The sequence below is a fragment of the Protomyctophum parallelum genome (genome assembly GCF_964188405.1).
Source record: "Protomyctophum parallelum genome assembly, chromosome: 9".
Classification (NCBI taxonomy): Eukaryota; Metazoa; Chordata; class Actinopteri; order Myctophiformes; family Myctophidae; genus Protomyctophum; species Protomyctophum parallelum.
In genome coordinates this window covers 2,460,535-2,480,450 of record NC_139706.1, presented here as the reverse complement: position 1 = coordinate 2,480,450, position 19,916 = coordinate 2,460,535, and the positions used below count along the sequence as shown (strand labels likewise).

At 41.3% G+C, this 19,916-nt stretch overlaps 1 protein-coding gene across 1 annotated transcript in view; it reads left to right on the top strand.

The window, feature by feature from the left end:
- npas1 (neuronal PAS domain protein 1) overlaps window positions 1-9,433 on the top strand; it is a gene marked incomplete at both ends in the record, with an annotated part of 33,182 nt that extends 23,749 nt beyond the window's left edge. Inside the window, one exon of the mRNA XM_083772485.1 lies at window positions 9,270-9,433. Coding sequence (XP_083628611.1) covers window positions 9,270-9,433 — 164 coding nt within the window. The remainder of the gene's footprint in view (window positions 1-9,269) is intronic.
- Between the last annotated feature and the right edge of the window lie 10,483 nt (window positions 9,434-19,916).

The window sequence follows — 19,916 nt, the reverse complement described above, 5'->3', positions numbered from 1 at the left end:
TAATGAATGACTTTGTTTCGGTACTTTGGTGTTTAAACTTTAGCAATCGTACTTCATCTATAGTGTAAACTCTAAACAACTATCCTCTCTCTCTCTCTCTCTCTCTCTCTCTCTCTCTCTCTCTCTCTCTCTCTCTCTTTCTCTCTCTAATGTATTTTAAATGAAGGTGAAGTCAAACTATAAAATGCACTAAACAGCGGCGAGTCTGTAAACTGCCGACTTCTCCGAAATCCAACATAATGTATACTGTATGTATCCTAGTAATCCAACATATGTATAGCCTACTGACACTGTATGTATCCTAGTAATCCAACATATCTATACTGTATGTATCCTAGTAGTCAATGTGAAGGTGAAACCAGTCAGAGCCCATCCAGTCAGTAGTTTAACCCATTCTGAACGGGCGCCCATTTTGGTGTTGGCATCATGTTATGCTTTAGCTATTGAAAAATAGCAGATCTACAAGCTCATATCGCGCCACCGAGTGGCGCGATACGAGCTTGTAGGTCTGCTATTTTTGAAAAATCGAAGAACGACTGACATTTTTTTAATCTGATCTCAGGTCAGAATGGGTTAATAATGAAACTGTCAGGATGTAATAGACATTTTTTTAATCTGATCTCAGGTCAGAATGGGTTAAAGTCAACAGTCAGTCAGTATACTGTAGCAGGACGTCTGTCCAAACCAAGGACTGTCCAGCGAGGGACGAGTCCGTGGCCGAGCCGTCATGCTCCCCATCTGTAGCCTAATCATGTCACACTGTCACGCGGTGGCGTCACTTGCCGACAAACGCCTGGTATTCCTTCTTGTCGGCAAGTGACACAGTCATGCAACGGGGTATAAATTGAGCTTAACCCATTTTGGGCGAGAACCCCTTTTGGCGTTTCAAGCATTCCGTTATACTTTAGCCATTGAAAGATAGCAGATCTACAAGCTCATAGCGCGACACCAAGTGGCGCACTATGAACTTGTAGTTTAAAAAAGAAAAAACGTAACAATGCGGCATAAATCTTTTAAATAGGTATATATTCTTTCAGAGCGAACGCTTTTATTTTTTTCCGACGTCAGACCTAAATGGCTTAAGTAGGCTTTAGTTTGCGCGTTTGTCTGAGGCTCATGATTGGTCAGCTCTTTCAGCTTTTCTCAGCATCTCTCCCTGGGGGGTGCAGATGGGGTTGGATGATCCATGATTCATTTTGTGAGTGAAAAAAAAAACCAAACAAGACGATCGAGCGCGCCGCACGTTACAGAAGAAGAAGCATGAGCGAAGACCACTGGGAAATTATACGGTGGGCGAGCGCCGCGTGGATCTGGAATTAAACGGCATAATTAATCAAGCAAAAAAAACAAGCACGCGGCTCATACATTTATTATTTGCATTTTGTTCCAGTTGAGGAGATGTAATCACGTCCATGTATGTTGGTTGGAAGTGGCCCCCGATCCATGGTATATATATATACGGGACAATTATGCCTCTCAGCTCACCCGCACTGACCCTAAAAACACAAGCCAGGATCAAAGCCCCGGTTCTATATATCTCTGCTCAGTGGCCCCTGCTCGGTGGCCCCTGACATGAACTCAGCACAATAACAACTATAGAGTCCTTTATGGGAACCATATGGGTCGCGCTCTGGTTGTCCATTAAGCCATTCTGACCTGAGATCAGATTCTAAAAAATGTCTTCTACATCCTGACAGTTTTCTGAAAAAGCCACGTTTCTATGTCAGTGGTTCTTCGATTTTTCAATAAATAGCAGACCTACAAGCTCGTAGCGCGCCACTCGGTGGCGCGCTACGAGCTTGTAGATCTGCTATTTTTCAATAGCTAAAGCATAACCTGGTGCTTAAACACCAAAAGAGGTTCCCGTTCAGAATGGATTAATTTGCCAAAGAAAAGGGATGAGAACCTGACTCGTAATTGTAGGGGTGTAACGATATTTTATCAATTTTAATATAATAATAAAAGTATATATATATATATATATCGAAATGGAAACTCAACATATCGTATCGTCTTGTCTTGTGTTGTGTCGTGTCGTATGGTTTTTGTAATGCAAATAATCTGTACTGAATCCTTTTGCCGCATGGAAATAATCGATTGTATCAATATTATGCACTGCTTTGTATTTAGCAATTTTAAGAAGAAAAAATAAAAGGGGGGGGGGGGGGGGGGGGTCTAATTACATTTCCATTCCATATCGCTACACATGGTCTATAATGGATAAATTATCTGTGTATTCTCTGTGTTCATGTCAAGGTGCAGGTTCGTCCATATTGTGTGTATTCTCTGTGTTCATGTCAAGGTGCAGTTTTGTCCATAATGTGTTTAAATGTAATGTCCGCCCAGAGAATCACTGTTTTAGTTTATATCTATAATAAATGTTTCCCCGAAAAAACTTTAAATCATTGAATCGTATCGCATCGCACAAATTAACCAATATCGGCCATGTATCGTGTATTAGTCAACAATGTATAATGTGTATCGTGATACGTATCGTATCTCTGTTAAAATATATCTTTACATCCCTAGTCGTAATGCATCACAGATTGTCTGCATTTAATAAAAAAAGAAAAAAACAGCTTTTTGAGTGTCTATCTAAACCTCCATTCATATCTTATCTTATAATATCTGTTGGAGTATAAGCTACATATTGTTAAATATGTGCACAGTATGACTATAGGGATATGATCGAAAAGGTTTAAAAAAAATAAAAGAGGCCATTTTGTATTTAATCTTGACTTTTAAACGGCGATAAGCATGCTAGCCTTTAATCTCCCGTGTAACTAAAGCCAGGCCCGGGCGTGTATAAATACATCCACTCGACTGTTTCAAACGTATCACTTTCAGCGTGGTCAATATGGCTTGTACCTGGAGCGCCGTCATCAATCGAGGTATCAATATGGAAATACCACAGTGACCCAGACATTAACCCATTCTGGACTGATGTCCATTGAAAAAAGGCTTCTATCTAAATCCTAAATCTTTTTCTGAAAAACCCATGTTTCTATGTCAGTTGGTGCTCAACCTTTTTCATGTCAAGGACCCCCAGAATTATATCTCTATTGGGCCGCGGACCCCCCCCCCCTCATCTCAAAATATGTAGTTCCAGGGAGGGAGGGACCCCCCCGGAAGCTAATATTTTAGTTAAAAATGTTCGCTCTGAAATATATATAAATTCAAAGATTTGCGCCACATTTTCACGACTTTTCAAAAAATAGCAGACCTACAAGCTCATATAGCGCGCCACTCGGTGGCGCGCTATATGAGCTTGTAGATCTGCTATTTTTCAAAAGCTAAATTACAGGGTGCAGTACTTAGTTTAGACAGTTTTTGGTTTAGACTAGTCATTGGGTTAGACCAGCCGTTAGTCCTATACAACTACAACCTATCTCAAATCCTCACCCTAAACCTAACCTCCCATGGGGCAGCACACCTAAACCTAACCTTAACCCATGTCTAACCAATGACTATAGTCTAAACTAAGTATATGCGCCCCAAATTACAACATAATGTTTAAAACACCACAAAAGGGGTTCCCGCACGGAATGGGTTAATCAATGGCCTCCTCGGGGATAGGGAGGAGGGGGAGGAGGGGGGAGCAGAGGGGGCACCTAAAATCATCAATGAGACGGATCGGCGCGTAGTCGGCCTCGGACAGTTCCGTATTGATAAGAGCGTTTCCACCTGTGGCGGGGGGACGGCCGACGAGAGAGAGAGGCGCTCCCCTCCGGTCGGAGAGGAGAGGAGAGGAGAGACGGTGGCATCTGAATTCAATACCCGCCGCAGCTGTGGAGCTCCGCCGGGCCCGGAGAGAAAGACATGGCTGAGCGGAGATACGTGCCTCGACTTATCATCGCGCCAGGCAGCCGGACGGGAGAGATACAGAGAGACAGAGAGAGAGAGAGAGAGAGAGAGAGAGAGAGAGAGAGAGCACCTCTCTCTCATTCTCCCTATAGCGTTTCCTCAGAACTTTTTTAATCGTGTCTGTCTTGCGCTAAAAGGCACGTCACGTAGCTAATACCTAAGTGGCAGGCAACAATGACTTCAAATTAACCCATTTTGCGCGGGAACCCATTTTGGCGTCGGCGTCATGTCGTGCTTTAGCTATTGAAAAATAGCAGATCTACAAGCTCATATAGCGCGCTACGAGCTTGTACAGTAGGTCTGCTATTTTTTTTAAACTGTCAGTATTTAAGACATTTTTTTTAATCTGATCTCAGGTCAAAATGCGTCGATAAAAAAAAGCAGTTAATTAAGTCCTTGGCAGACGTTGAGTTAAAGAACCGCCATTCTTCTGTGCGTTAGAATCTGATCTCAGGTCAGAGTGGGTTAAGTTCCTTGTCTTTATTCTTCAGCTTACTTTCCCAAAGAGCCTCTCCCTGACTGACTATCTCTGGAGTTTATAAGCGTTTGCCGTGTACGTTCTTCAACACGGTGAAGTGAAGCTTCCACATCAATGAGCAGACTTCAGATCAGTGTCCGCCCTCTCACATTCATCTCACTGAGTGCAGGATTAAGCGGCCGTCTCTCCGCTTTTGACATCCAAATCTTGACCTGATCAATTAAATGTCCATGCTCTGCATTATTCTCTTGCCTCCCAGCCATCCCATGGAGCAGAGCTAAAAAAAAAAACACGTTTGTAATGTGAGGCAAGTAAGCCTCCTAGTGGAGGCAATGTGTAAGTGCACAACACAGGCACTCAGTATATAGACCTCACCACCACCACCACCACCACCACACCAGTATCTATTCTGGCCAGACACTCTTTAGTGACTTGATCCTACAAGTTACAACAAGCAAGAAACACGCCGAAAACATGTAGTCAGTTAATTAAGATGATGAGGGCGAAACATGACCCTCCAAACCCCTCTCTCTCTCTCTCTCTCTCTCTCTCTCTCCGGGCTCCTCTCAAAAGGTTACAGTTCAAGGGTTGTGTGTCCAATGTGTCCGTTGGTGCTGACCTTTTCAGCCCCCCCCGATCGCTTTCTTTCTCTCCTCCCTTCCTTTTTTTTTTAGGGGGTGGGGGGGGGGGGGGTGGTGGGAGGGGGGGGGGGGGGGGGGGGTGCATGGCAGGATGGAGAGATGCGACCACAAAGGTCATGGACATGGATTTCCTTTTGGTCTGACTCAGTGAAAAGGTCAGCCGAGGGGCGCCCTGAAATGGCACGGAGGCCTTTATATGGCTGTCACACACACGCACGCACGCACGCACGCACGCACGCACGCACGCACGCACACACAAACAACCCTGACATGACTGAGCCCCCCCCGCAGGGGACAAACCGTGACCTCCACACACAAAACTACTCAAAGTTATTACTCAATTAAAAGTATCAACACTGAAATTTAGAAATACTCCGTTACAAGTGAAAGTACGGAATTCAAAAAAAGTACTTTGTTTTTTATTTTTATATGTAGGCCTATATTTAACCCATTTTGGCCTGACGTCGAAATTGAAAAAGAAATTCTTCAAAATCCTGTATCAGTGGTGCTCAATATTTCATGTCAAGGACCCCAACAATGATATGTAATATGCCTCCCCCCCCCATCTGAAAATATGTTGTTCCAGGGACCTCCCAGAAGCAAAGATTTGAGTTAAAAAAAACTCACTCTGTAACAATTAACCCATTTTGGTGTCAGCATCATGTCGTGCTTTAGCTATTTAAAAATAGCAGATCTACAAGCTCATATCGCGCCACCGAGTGGCGCGATACGAGCTTGTAGGTCTGCTATTTTTTGAAAAATCGAAGAACGACTGACATTTTTAGAATCTGATCTCAGGTCAGAATGGGTTAATCAGACCAGTGTGTGTCCAGTGAAAACCTCGTATGAATCTGATCTCAGGTCAGAATGGGTTAATGTCATGCACATTTTGCCCAGTGCATAGACTATACTATGGGACGTAAGTGGGGACTTGATCACTCCCGGCTGGGTCGCCTGAGTGAGGGGTATGATGTTGGGAGACCCGAAACCCCGATGACCTTGGGATACATCCCTGAGGATACGTCCCAGGTGCATCCATTTATGTATGTATGTATTTTGTTGTAGTTATTCTATTTATAGTGACTCATAGGAATAGACTACGTGACAACCAGGAATAGTCTGGTGACCACCGGAGTATAGTCTAGGAAAATTGGCCTCAGATCCTGTGCAGCAGGGGGGCGTGGCCCAGCGCGTTGCGTTTCAAATGAAATGCGAATCAAAAGACAGGGGAGTGGGCGCTACATCTAAATAAGACGGAAGGGAAACAATTGCTCCTTGAGCACAGGGATACGGTCCTTTTTTCCCCAGAAGTCTTTCTCGCCCGCCTATAGTGGCGAAAAATAAAACTTCTGGGAACTCAGATTACCACCGGAGAGACGGGTTGGCAGCCCGAAATTAGACGGCACCCGGGAGCAGTATGGGTTGGCGCCCCAAGCCTGTGTCTTCCGTGAGGAAGAAGCCCGACAAACCCACGGTGAGGCCTTTAGGAGGGCCATGCAAGCCTCAGGCCATTCAAGCCTCAATCGTTTGCCTGACGAAGACCTAGTCGGTCGAAACGTTGCATTTAATTGTTGCCTCTAAATAAAGTAAGTCTTGGAGCTCGACAAACTGTCCTCTTCCTTGATGCCTGACATCCAGCACCTGGCCTGAATAGAGGCATAATTGATGACATGGTCAAATGTAACATCTTCCACATGCCTGTGGAAAATCACCCATTCTGACCTGAGACCAGATTCTAAAAATGTCTTCTAAATCCTGACAGTTTCCTGAAAAAGCTATGTTTCTATGTCAGTCTTTCTTCGATTTTTCAAAAATAGCAGACCTACAAGCTCGTAGCGCGCCACTCGGTGGCGCGCTATGAGCTTGTAGATCTGCTATTTTTCAATAGCTAAAGCATGACGTAATGCTAAACACCAAAAGGGGTTCCCGCCCAGAATGGGATAAACTCCCAGGATTATAGGTGTATAGTTGAAAGTTGAAACAAATACAATGTAACGGCACTGAAATATATAATATAATATATAAATACAATTCATTAATCATAATTAATAAGTAGTCGCAAACAAGGGACTAAATTATTTTCGCTCCTATGCCACCAAAATGTGGAACGCCCTACCAACAGTCATTAAGACATGCGAATCCCTTGACTCCTTCAAAACCGCTCTCAAAGGGCACCTATACGGACGGCTGCAATTCGAAACTGGCCTCTGTAAAATATGAATCCCCCCCCCACCTACCCACACCCTTTCCCCCCCCTCACTGTATATGTTTCTTTTCCCTTTTTACCTCCTTTATGATGAATTCCAATGTTCTGTTCTTTGGCTATATAGAAGTGTCTGTACTATGAAATATTTGTACGTCTCTAAATGTTTTGATGAAATGAACTGTAGTGCTTAATTGGGTCGTCCACCCACAGTTAACAGTCTTTGTATTGAGTTTGTGCTTGAAATGTACTGTAATTCTGCAAACTGTTAATACATATTTAAATCAATCAATCAATAGGCTTTAATGCCATGGTGTTACGTCGAATAAAACTAAGACGAAAAATGTTCGTCGACTACCTTTTTCCACTGGCAAAAACTACATGGAAACTACATGAAAACTAAGCTATAATGACTACAACTATATAAGACTAAATATACTGACAATTTCGTCAACAAAAAAAACTAGACTAAAATGTTAGGAAGGGACTAGTGGACAAGAGATCCAGTATAAGTAATTTTACAATTGGTTGCATGCTGAAAATAGCCATTAATTTAAGACGGCCCACCAAAATACATTGTAGTGGACTAAATCAACTGTATATTTCGTCGACTAAAATCTTGTGACATTTAGTCTACGAAAACTAGACTAACACTAAAACATTCCAGGTGACTAAAATGAGACTAAAACTGAATTAAAACTATTCAAAAGACTATGACTAAAACTAAAATCAAAATTTGCTGCCAAAAACAACACTGCATGGTGTCTATACCTGCTCTTGCATTGAAGCGCTCATCAGCTTGGCAGGTGTTTCTGAGGACCCAGTGTCCACCAGCTCAGAGGCCATCCCATTGACTTATATATTATAATATAATATTATAATTATTATATTATAATATTATAATATATTATAATAATAATACACCCACCACACTAGACTAGAGCCATTTTATTTGACATGAAATAGGCCTATAGTTGAGTAAACACAGGTTAGCTAAACGAATGATACAAATCAACCCATTCTGAACGGGAACTCCTTTTGGTGTTTCTAATCATTATGCTATACTTTAGCTATTGAAAAATAGCAGATCTACAAGCTCATATGAACTTGTAGGTCTGCTATTTTTGAAAAAAATCGTGAAAATGTGGCCAAACCTTTGAATATATATATAACGTTTTTAACTCAAATCTTTGCTTCTGCATGGAGGGTCCCTGGAACAACATATGGGGGGGTCGGTGGCCAAATAGGCCTATACAGATAATTCTAGGGGTCCTTAACTTGAAATAGTTTGAGAACCACTGACATATGAGGTTTTTCAGAAAACTGTCAGGATTTAGAAGACATTTGTAGAATCGCCCTCAGGTCTAAATGGGTATCATTCATTCCATGCAGGTCAACAAAGCCACGGTGCTGGTCACTGGAAAGGCCCTGCTTGCTACATCATGGAATGGAACCTTCATTTAGTAGGCTATGGTTAACACCTGGCTGCGTTTAGCCTAGAGGCTAGCTATTTTGCGTCGATATGGCTTCCATGGAAAAAGTCTATTGTGTAGGCACAAACTTAACCAAGCTTATATGTCAAATAATTAAGCACTGGACTATTCCTCAAAAACATAGTAGCCTAGGCCTAGTAGTCAACTAGTCACACACATCACAAAAAGCCTATTAGTAGGTGACACCTATAGCCTAGGCCATCGCTCTCTCAGCCAGGATATTTTCCTTTTGACAATAAAGCGATTTTTAGTTGAGCAAACTACAAACTCTAATAGTTTAAATATTTTATGTAGGTTATTTCAGATTACCCCGCCTAAAGTGGTGGTGTAATGCTTTATCAGTGTCGTCCACAGTAAACAGTCTCTTTGTATCGAGTTGTGTTTTCATCATGTGAAATGTAGGCCTACCCATTTTGCAAACTGTTAACACTTCAATCAATCAATCAAAAGCGACATAGACATAATATTTTCCTACCTTCAACAATTGGGTGACGTACTGTAGTGTCCTGACTCCTGTCCAGGGCCAGGTAGTCTCGCGTTACCAGACTGTTGTTGACTCTCGCAATATTTCCAAATGCTTCATCATACAGCATTCGGACTCACCCGCAGCTGCAGTCTCGCAGACGAGACGTGCTCCGTGAGCGGGCCGTGCTCCGTGAGCGGGCCGTGCTCCGTGAGGGATAGTGGAAGATTTAAGACACATTTGACTTCAAGTCATGATGCAGAGAAACCCTTTGGCATGGAAGTACCTTAGGGTCATAGAAAAAGATTTATCCAAAGACACGAGCTGAATCACCCTTCATTACTGAAATATACACGTTTTTCAAAATGGCCGCCGACAATGAACCACTATTACACCAGACCCCATATATTTGCTTCTTTTAGAGCTATAATAATAATATTGGTGTCAAAGTATACATTTTTAGGGTTCAAGGGATCCAATTAAATAGATTTCAAGAATGAAAAACCCAATAGTTTTCTCGTTACCATGACAACAGTGGTAAAATATGCAAATTTATTTCGAAAAAATACATTTTAACAGGGTAACTTTACCCCGCCTCACCCACTAAAACTTTCATTTAGTTTCCTCTTTGGCATGGAAGTACCTTAGGGTCATAGGAAAAGATTTATCCAAAGAGACAAGCTGCATCACCTTTCATTTCTGAAATATACACGTTTTTCAAAATGGCCGCCACCATTTACAGCAATACAGCATAGCCCATATCTTTGCTTCTGTTAGAGCTATAATAATAATATTTATGTCAAAGTGTACATTTTTGGGGTCAAGGAATCCAATAAATCTATTTCAAGTCTAAAAACCCCAAATGTTTTCTCGTTACCATGACAATAGGGGTAAAATTTGCAAATGTAATTAAGAAAATACGTTTTAACAGTGTAACTTTCCACCCCCTCACCCCCTAAAACTTTAATTCAGTTTTACCTCTTGCATGGAAGTACCTTAGGGTCATAGAAATGACATTATCCAAAGAGACAAATAACATCACTCTTCATTTCTGAAATACATGTTTTTAAAAATGGCCGCCGCCATATACAGCAGAGCCCATATCTTTGTTTCTGTTAGAGCTAAAATGATGAAATTGGTGTCAAAGTGTACATTTATGGGGTCAAGGAATCCAATTAAATAGGTTTCAAGACAAAAAAAAATCCAATAAGTTTTCTCATTACCATGACAACAGGGGTAAAATATGATAATTTCATTAGAAGAAACATGCTTTAACAGGGTAACCTCCACCCTAAAACTTGTACTTAGTTTTCCATTTGGCATGGAAGTAACATTGCAAAGAAATTATTCAAAGAGACAAATAAGATCACTCTTCATTTCTGAAATATATGCATTTTTAAAAATGTCTGCCGCCATTTACAGCAATACAACATAGCTCATATAATTCTGTTAGAGCTATAATATTGGTTTCAACAAAGGAATTCAATTGAGTAGTTTTCAATGCAAAAAATAAAAAATCACTAATTACCATGACAGCGGGTGGACAAATATGCAAATTTAATTTAAAAAAATACATTATTTAATTTTACTTTTGGTATGGAAGTACCTTATAGGGCAATAAGAAAGACATTATTCAAAGAGACAAATAAGAACACTTCATTTCTGAAATATATCGTCACCTTATTAAACTAATGGCCTAAGTCATTTTTTGCTATGTTGGCCTGTCGCGTGTCCCCCCGCTGTAGTGCGTGCATGTGCACATTTTGTTACCGGGGCGGACCGGGGGGTTTTCCCAATCACCCAAATCACTGAATGCTCCTTAAAAGATTCCATATTTGTGGTTTCAATAATTGGGTCTTATCAGTACAGTTAGTGCTTCCATCACACGTTACATAACATGAGAAAAGGGCCATTTAGGTGCAGAGGTGAGTGGGTGCGTGTCATACGGTTATTAGGGGTTGCTTGCTTTTCAGAGGACAGGGTTACTTGAGGTCAGGAGGAGATCAAGTTCTACCAGTTCTACCTTATCAAACCAAAACAATTTGGTTTGGTACAGTAGCTTCGATAGTTGGTGACATCTTGATGAGACATCCTACTCCTAGAGACAGTCTTAGACCTTGCATAGTTGTGATGTCATGCATGAGAATGGACAATGGAAACAGAAAGATAAGAGTCAAAACCATCATGTGCATGTACGTACATGATGGGTGATTAGATAACGATAAAAAGAGCATGCCAGGATTTAAAGAAATGCACCGTCACACCTAGTTCCATGCTAGGGCTACTAACTTTGATCAGAGGTGAACAAGCTTCTAAGTGGAGATTGTGGACGCCCAGGCTGCGGATCACTGGTCTCCACGGATTAGGATTGTGGAGAGTTATTATAGTTATGTATTGTTACACCACCAAGATCCAACTCAGTGAGCAGATAGAGGTTCTGGATCTTTAAGCTCAGTGAGCAGATGGAGGTTCTGGGTCTTTAAGCTCAGTGAGCAGATGGAGGTTCTGGGTCTTTGCTGTTTTTCTCAAAGCCTGTATCTGCCTAAGCTTAAGAAAAAAGAAGGAAACACTTTCTCTCAACGGTGAAATCGTTTTTCAGCAAATGTATTTGCTCAGTACTGCCCTCATTTGCTTTTGTAGCAAATAGATCCTTCTGAATAGAAGTGTTTTTGCTGCACCATTTTCCACTGTAAATAATACATAACAATAGGCTACAGACACATGTGGCTGTGTACAGACATGTTGATGACCCCTGGTCAGGAGACTGATTATAATAATAATGTTGAGGCTGAGGTTGTGATTGATGTGCACTTTGAGATCAAAGTTAAGAGACTAGGGGCTCGATTAAGCAGTTCCAATAATATTACTAATCTAATTACAGTATTATGATCTGGGGGCGTGTGGTATGTCATATTGCAATTTTGGGCATGTTAAGAAGCGCTTTTGACACCCCGCGGAGTGCGCAAAACGGCCTTGAATTAGTCATGGGTGTGTTTAAGGCGTGTTTGAGACGTACCCAATCAACATGTCCGTACTATTCTATTTACCAGTCAGCTGATGTCACATACGGAATGCGCACTTTGGGGATCGTGGTATTACATTTCTTCAGGCTGGCACCATAGAAGACATGACATGACTTTGTCACATTTGGGTTAATTATTCCTATTGCACTGCATGCTATCACCTTTATGCCTCAAAAGAACAGACCCACCTATACCTTTCAGATCGGAATGGAACTGCGAGTAGATAGCAGCATATTGGCAAATTGGCAATCCATGCGTAATGTTCCCAGAATCGTCTAACCCCCGAACATGCAAGTTCGTTTGATATTGTTTAATTCGATAACGATATAACCATGTACCATACAGCGAATGAAAGCAAGATTCCTAAGGAATATGGAGATTTTTACATTTAATAAAACGGTTGAGAAATGAGAGAACCATGAGTGTTTATAGGCTAATATCAACGTTTTTTTATGAAAGACAAACGGGCTGTGAACTTGAAGAGCTCAATCACCATCCCGACACGGAAGAAATATAGCCTAGTGCATGCATGTATATGCACTGTTGCACTTGCACACAGTAGCCTACACACGCTCTTTATTTGTTTCTATTGAAAAACACCAGTAAAATAACGTTTATTATATTTTATTTCATTCAAGTCACACGAAGGAATGAGTTGAATGCGTGCTGCGTAATGCTGTGGCCCCGATGGTATGGTCTTCGCTGAGTTCGCTCGTAGCATTTTATTGAAGAAGACTTGAATCGGGTGTGATACAGCATATGAAAGCAAACTTCCCACGGATTATGGAGATGTTTTTATTTATTTTTAAGGTTGAGAAATGAAAGAATTATGGCCGTTTCTAATCTCAACATTAAAAAAAAAAAGACGCAAAACGAGGCTGTTGCCATGTCTCATAGAAACAAGTAAATAGGTCTATAAAAATAAGCGCATATAACAGGGGTCTGTAACCTATTTTAAATGAAGTGCCATGTTTTTATTTTCTAGATAGTGAGTCTGCCATATCCAGATTAATTTTTAATGACACCACATTAAAATAAAAAAACATATTTTGATTGTCCACAAATATAAAGTTCTTCCTTCTTTTTAAATATGTTCTTGCACATTGTTATAATGATCATTATATATATCCCCCTGCAGTCAGAGTTCATAGTTTTAATGAATGAATGTGATGCATTGTGAGCTGGTATAGATCTGCTATTTTCAAAAGTAATCTTGGAATTTTTTTATTTAATTTTTGGATTAGCCGTCCTTAGTTGGGCAAATGCATTCATCTGGGGATCCTTGACATGGGAATGTGCTGTGTGAGGATCACTGGTTTAAACAACATTAGGAGAAAAGCCCAAATAACCACTTTAGAAACAAGAAAAGCAACCACAAAATAGTACAACTACCAATATTTACAAGCAACTTTACAGAAAAAGAAGCCGCTTATAATAAACAGACATGGCAACACTCTACCAGCCTCCCAGAGCCGCTCAAGTGTAAAATCAAACAGTGCTTGTTGCGTTTATGAGGTGGTCAGACCCACGTCTAATCGTTATGCGCTGAGTGTCTTTAGGTCAAGGGGCTTAATAGCAAATTGCGCAAAGCGAAAATAATTAACATATGGACACTCCCACAATGCTAAAATATTCAGGAACGCCATATGCCATAATGTGTGTGCGTTCAACACGGGCCGAGTGCGTTCAACACGGGCCGATATGCCTTTCATAATACGAATGTGCGCAGAGCGAGGCCAATTTATGTATTACCATAGGTAAAACGCACCTTCAAAATCTAGGCCTAGGGGCTCCATTTCCGTCATCGCTAAACCCCTTATCCCTCAACCCCTTTGCCTTTTTTACTATTTTGAAAAACATTTTTGAATAGTTCAACTAGCCAATCTACATTGACACGTTGTGAGCTTGTAGACTGGCCATTAATTTTAACTATTAAAAAATGTTATGCAAAATAGTTTAAAAAAAAGGCAAAGAAGTTTAGGGATAAGGGGTTTAGCGGTGACAAAAATGGAGCCCTATATCTCTAAAGAACTACACACATCATATTAGATTATGATCATCTTTACAGTGCTAGCCTATTACCAACTGCAATCAATGGCAAACCACTTCACCTGTGGGCAGTGTGCAATTTGCAACTTGCATTCAACTGCATGTGGCATATTATCAAATTATTCTGTTGTATCTGTTGTGAGATCTTGATTTTAATGCATATTAAAATAATAACTCTAGTTTTTGGATAAGGCAGGTTTGTGGCCACAATGCATATAGTAAAACAATAGCTGATCTACAGCTCAAACTGTGACGCGTTTTGAGCTCGTAGATCTGCAATTATTGCAATTATTTTTTATCGGAATCCTGAATAATTGTTTAGCTATTTCTGAATTAGAATCCTGAAAATGAACGTTATTATTTAATTTCAAATACATTTATATGAACTTAGATGCAAATACATTGGACATAAAAGGGCAGAAGTAATTTGGCCTAAATAAGGTTTATAATTGCCTGAGTTAAAATAGCATGTTCAGATATTGGCGTAAGTCATTCTATCCTTACATGTTACATGATTGACATACACCATTATTTGTATGTCAATTTTTTCATATTTTTTGGAATTGAAAAAATTAAGAAATATAATATATTATACATTTGGCACAGTTTTTTGTGTTTCCTGAAAACCTTGAAAAAATTACTTAGGCAATTAGTTTAATAAGGTGACGATATGCGTTTAAAAATGGCCACCACCATTTGAAGTAATACAGCAGAAGCATATGTTATCCCGGGAGACTCGGGCAGTTGCAGGCCTGACGGGAAGCAGCCAGTTAGGCAACTCCACAGTGGCAAAGCCCGGTTGGTGAGATCTGTCGAGAAATGCTGAAGGCTCTGGGTGTTGACACTTGACACATCTTTTCAACATAGGGACAGATAGGGTGAGAAGTTCAGTCACGCGAGAGACTCAGAGTAGAGTCGATGCTTATTCCCCTTGGAAAGGAGCCATCTTAGGTGGTTCGGGCATCTGGTTAGGATGCCTTTTGGGCGTCTCCCTATAGGGAGGTCCTCGATGCAAGTCCCACTGGGAGGAGATCCATTCATTCACAACCATTCATTGGCCATGGAACACTTGGAAGTTACTAATGTTGCTCTGAGAGGGAAGTCTGTAGCTCTCTGGTGGGCTGTTGCCCCTGTGACCCGACTACGGATAAGCGGTTGAAGATGGATGGATGGATCTTTTCAATATTGCGTGGAAGTCTGGTACTGTGCCTAAAGAGTGGCAGACTGGTAGTTGTGCCATTCTTTAAGAAAGGGGACCAGAGGATGTGTGCCAATTTTAGAGGTATCTCATTGCTCAGTCTCCCTGACAAAGTTTACACCAAGGTACTGGAAAGGAGGGTCTGGCCGATAGTCAAACCTCAGATTCAAGAGGAGCAAGGTGGATTCCGTCCTTGTCATGGAATAACTGACCAGCTCTTCACTCTTGCACAGATCCTGGAAAAGGCCTGGGAGTATGTTATCCGGTCTACATGTGTTTTGTGGATGCAGGGTGCAGGAATATGGGGTGAGGGGGTCCTTGTTGAGGGCCATTCAATTTCTGTACACCCAAAGCGAGAGCTGTGTCCGTGTGTTGGGCAGTAAGTCAGATTTGTTTGTGGTGGGGACTGGGGGTTGGCCTCCACCAAGGCTGCGCATTGTCACCTATCCTGTTTGTGATATTCATGGACAGGATCTCGAGACGCAGCCGTGGAGGAGAGGGTATACGCTTCGGGGAGCTAAGGGTTGCTTCACTGCTTTTTGCAGATTATGTGGTCCTGATGGCACATTCGGTCCGAGACCTTCAACTCTCACTGGATTAGATTGTTGTCGAGTGTTTGGTGGCCATAGGAAGAGGATCAGCATCTCCAAATCTGAGGCCATGGTACTCAGCAGGAAACCGTTGTATTGTGCAACGCTGGGGTAGGCCATGAGCCAAAATCCCCAAATTGCACGTTATGCATCCAAAGGGTGGGCAATTTTATTTTCAATTTTCTGACTAGTTGTACATCTCTACTTTATAGTTTGGCATGATAACCATTGCAAACTCGTAGCTTAGTGGTGGTTATCATGCGTTGAATATGTGGACCCTATATTGTCACCATCAAAATGTCCTAACAAATATATGGATAACTTTTTAACCTTAACTTGTGTCAAGACTAATGAAACCACTTTTCTGCATAATTAAAACATGGGAAATTGTTTGGAATGGTTATTGTACTTGTTCAAAACTTCTATATATGCTTAAATGGCATTTTAATGCAATATTTCCATCCCACATATGATGATTTTGAAAAAAGCTAGTAAATATACCCATTTTAAAAGTGTATGCTGAGACCCAACATGTTTCTAATGGCAATAGAAAGCTTCCCATCGTTCTAAGCTTCGATTTGAGTGGTAACATGTGGTTGTACCTCCTGACATACTGTCAGAAATGTGATAAGTGATGACATGAGCCAGCGTCCCAAAATTGAGCTATGGTATCAAATGGGCGCGGCAAGGCTTGGTGTTTCTTTCTTTTCTCGTGGGTGGGTGGAGGGCACCCAGGCAGCCTAGCAACCCCCCCCCCCCCCCCCCCCCCCCACGCACACACACAGTGCCTCCCACAATTAATACAATTGGAAAGTCTAGGAAGGGGAGCATCTCTCCAACAACATCATCATTCCCCATTTACAACTCTGGTCAGAGAGTGGGTCCTCCAGCCATAGTCAGCCTAGATGCGGACGCAGGGAAACAAATCCAGGATGCCAGGGTGAAAAACTTGATCTGGCTGCTCACCAGGATGTCAAACCCAGACGACCAAACTATCAGCAGTTGGACTGGATTTAACATCCTCATCCGCACTGACATACAAGTCGTCCAGGACACTGTGGGCTACCTACCAACAATCAATGCCCCAGCTACTGATATGTCGACTGTCAATGAAATCCTCACCCAAACTCTGAACATCATGGAGACCTTGGAACTGAACGAGATTGTCTGTGTCTTTGACCAAGCTCTCTACGCCAAGGCCACAGAAATCACTTCGAAACACGAGAAGTTCAGTAACATCATATTGAGGATGGGAGCGTTCCATACCATCTGCAACTTCCTATCGCCCATTGGGAAGAGGTTTCAGGATGCTGGCCTCCGTGACCTGTGTGTGGAGTCTGGTAGCAACCCTCTGGCAGCTTTAAGCAGCCAATCCCCCTAGTAGTGTTATAGGGTACTTTTATTCCCCAGGGACCATATTCCCTCCCAGGGGCGCTCCCTAGAGGGGTGGGCGTGGCAGTTCCGCATCTGATGACGTCATTATATCGATTTTGCTGATTGGAGCTTCCGGTATCTGAGGATCTCATCATATTGCATGAGGACGGCAGTTTCATCTGTGCCAGTTTGGGTCAGCATATTGATTATGTATACATGCATTTTCATCTTTGGCAGTTGGGGGATCAATATGATTCTAGTTCTGCTTTCGAATTGGTTTCACATCCCCATCTGTTCAAACTGAACTGCGCATGCACTGATTTGTGTAGGCGAACTGTCCTATTGATTCTATCTGTGTGGGTGTGTGGTCTTCAGGCATCTGAGTAGGGCAAACCATTTGATTGTTTGATATCATTCATTGATCAATGAACAATTACCATTTCCATCTGAAAACTACGCTGGATATACATTTCCCCCAGAAACAGGTACAAGTAGTTTAGGTCCATTATGCACAAAATAATTCGCACACTCCAATTTAGCCATTCAGCTTTTTATTGATTTTACGTTTCCTTTCAACCGCAAGCAGTGGTCTCAGTTGTCTTACTGAGGAAGGGGGGACAGTGGGGAGGAAGCATACAGAGCATATCTATTATCTCTTCAGAACTGGTGCGGGGAAGAAAAAAAAAACTTGTTAGGGATCAATGTGACAAAAACAAAAGAACTTGTCATTCATGAAGAGGAACCTGTGCAGGCCATTACAAATGGTGGACAAATAGTGGAGGTAGTAGACAGTTTTAAATACTTAGGCAGATATATTGACAGCAAACTCAATTTCAGTGAAAATACTGAACAGATTTTTAAAACTTGTAACCAACGTCTCTACCTACTACGCAAGCTCAACTCCTTTAGAGTGAGCAAGCATATCGTGGAAACAGTCTATAAAAACCTGATAGAGGGAGTCTTGTGTTTTAACATGGCAATGTGGTTTGGCAATCTAAAGGTCAAAGGAAGAAGCAAGCTGCAGCGAATAGTAAATCTAGCCTCAAAAATAATTGGGAAGAGACACCAGCAATTAGGCTGTATCTACAATGAGATACTTCGTAAAAAAAAAAAAAACTATCAAGATAGCAAACGACCCCGTCTCATCCACCCTGCACCGACTTCCAGATACTTCCCTCTGGTAGACGGTACAAAGTAGGCATGCCATGGTATGAGATTTTACAGTACGGTACGATGCCGATATTGATAATCTATACCTCGGTATTCCAAGGTATTTATATTTATAAAAATAAAATAAAAAGATTGCCCCCTTGACCTATGTCTAGTGACTACCTCCACATCCTTATAAGCCCTTCTTTGTTCCCCAACATGCAGGCCTACACATATATATATATATATATATATATATATATATATATATCATAATATATGCCATGATTATGAATTGATTACCCTGGACCGAATGGAAACAAGACAGCAAGGACTTTTATCAGTGATCCGTTTGGATATGTGGTTGACTGTATCCTATACTGATTACACTTCTGCCAATAAAGTATTCAGTCAGTGAATCAATAGCTATTCCCCAGTCCCCATTGTATTTCACTGTACTATGGCTCCCCCTAATGGCCGTTTTGTACCCAGTATGGTGGAGCAGAGGTGATGCAATCTGCGCATGATCACAACTGTCAATGTGTGCCTCGGTGTTGACAGTCCACACTTAGTTACTACATATGGAAATATGGAATATACATTTGGATCTGGGTGTTTTTCAGCAACACTAACTCAAAGGTAGGAAGCAACTTTTCAATCTACTGCATCTGTGGGGTGAAAATATTTGTGTTAAGTGTTGTTGATGTTGTTGTAACCGTTTGTTTTTTACTGTTTGGTAAAGTTTTGCATGGTTCAGGTTGTCTTAAGGTTTTGTTTTAATGTATGACATGGGTTATTTTTGGTACGTGGTGTGGTGTTTTGTGACAGTTGCATGGTTCATGATGTCTTAATGTTTTGGTTTAATGTATGACTTGGGTTATTTTGTGGTATCTGATGTGGGGTTTTGTGACATTTGCATGGTTCACGGTGTCTTAAGGTTTTGTTTTAATGTATGACATGGGTTATTTTTGGTACGTGGTGTGGTGTTTTGTGACAGTTGCATGGTTCATGATGTCTTAATGTTTTGGTTTAATGTATGACTTGGGTTATTTTGTGGTATCTGATGTGGGGTTTTGTGACATTTGCATGGTTCACGGTGTCTTAAGGTTTTGTTTTAATGTATGACTTGGGGTATTTTTGGTAAGTGATGGTGTACTTTGTGACATTTGCACGGTTCATGATGTCTTATTGTTTTGGTTTAATGTATGACTTGGGTTATTTTTGGTAGGTGGTGGTGTATTTTGTGACATTTGCATGGTTCAGGGTGTCTTAATGTTTTGTTTTAATGCATGACATGGGTTATTTTTGGTACGTGATGTGGTGTTTTGTGACATTTGCACGGTTCATGATGTCTTAATGTTTTGCTTTAATGTATGACTTGGGTTATTTTT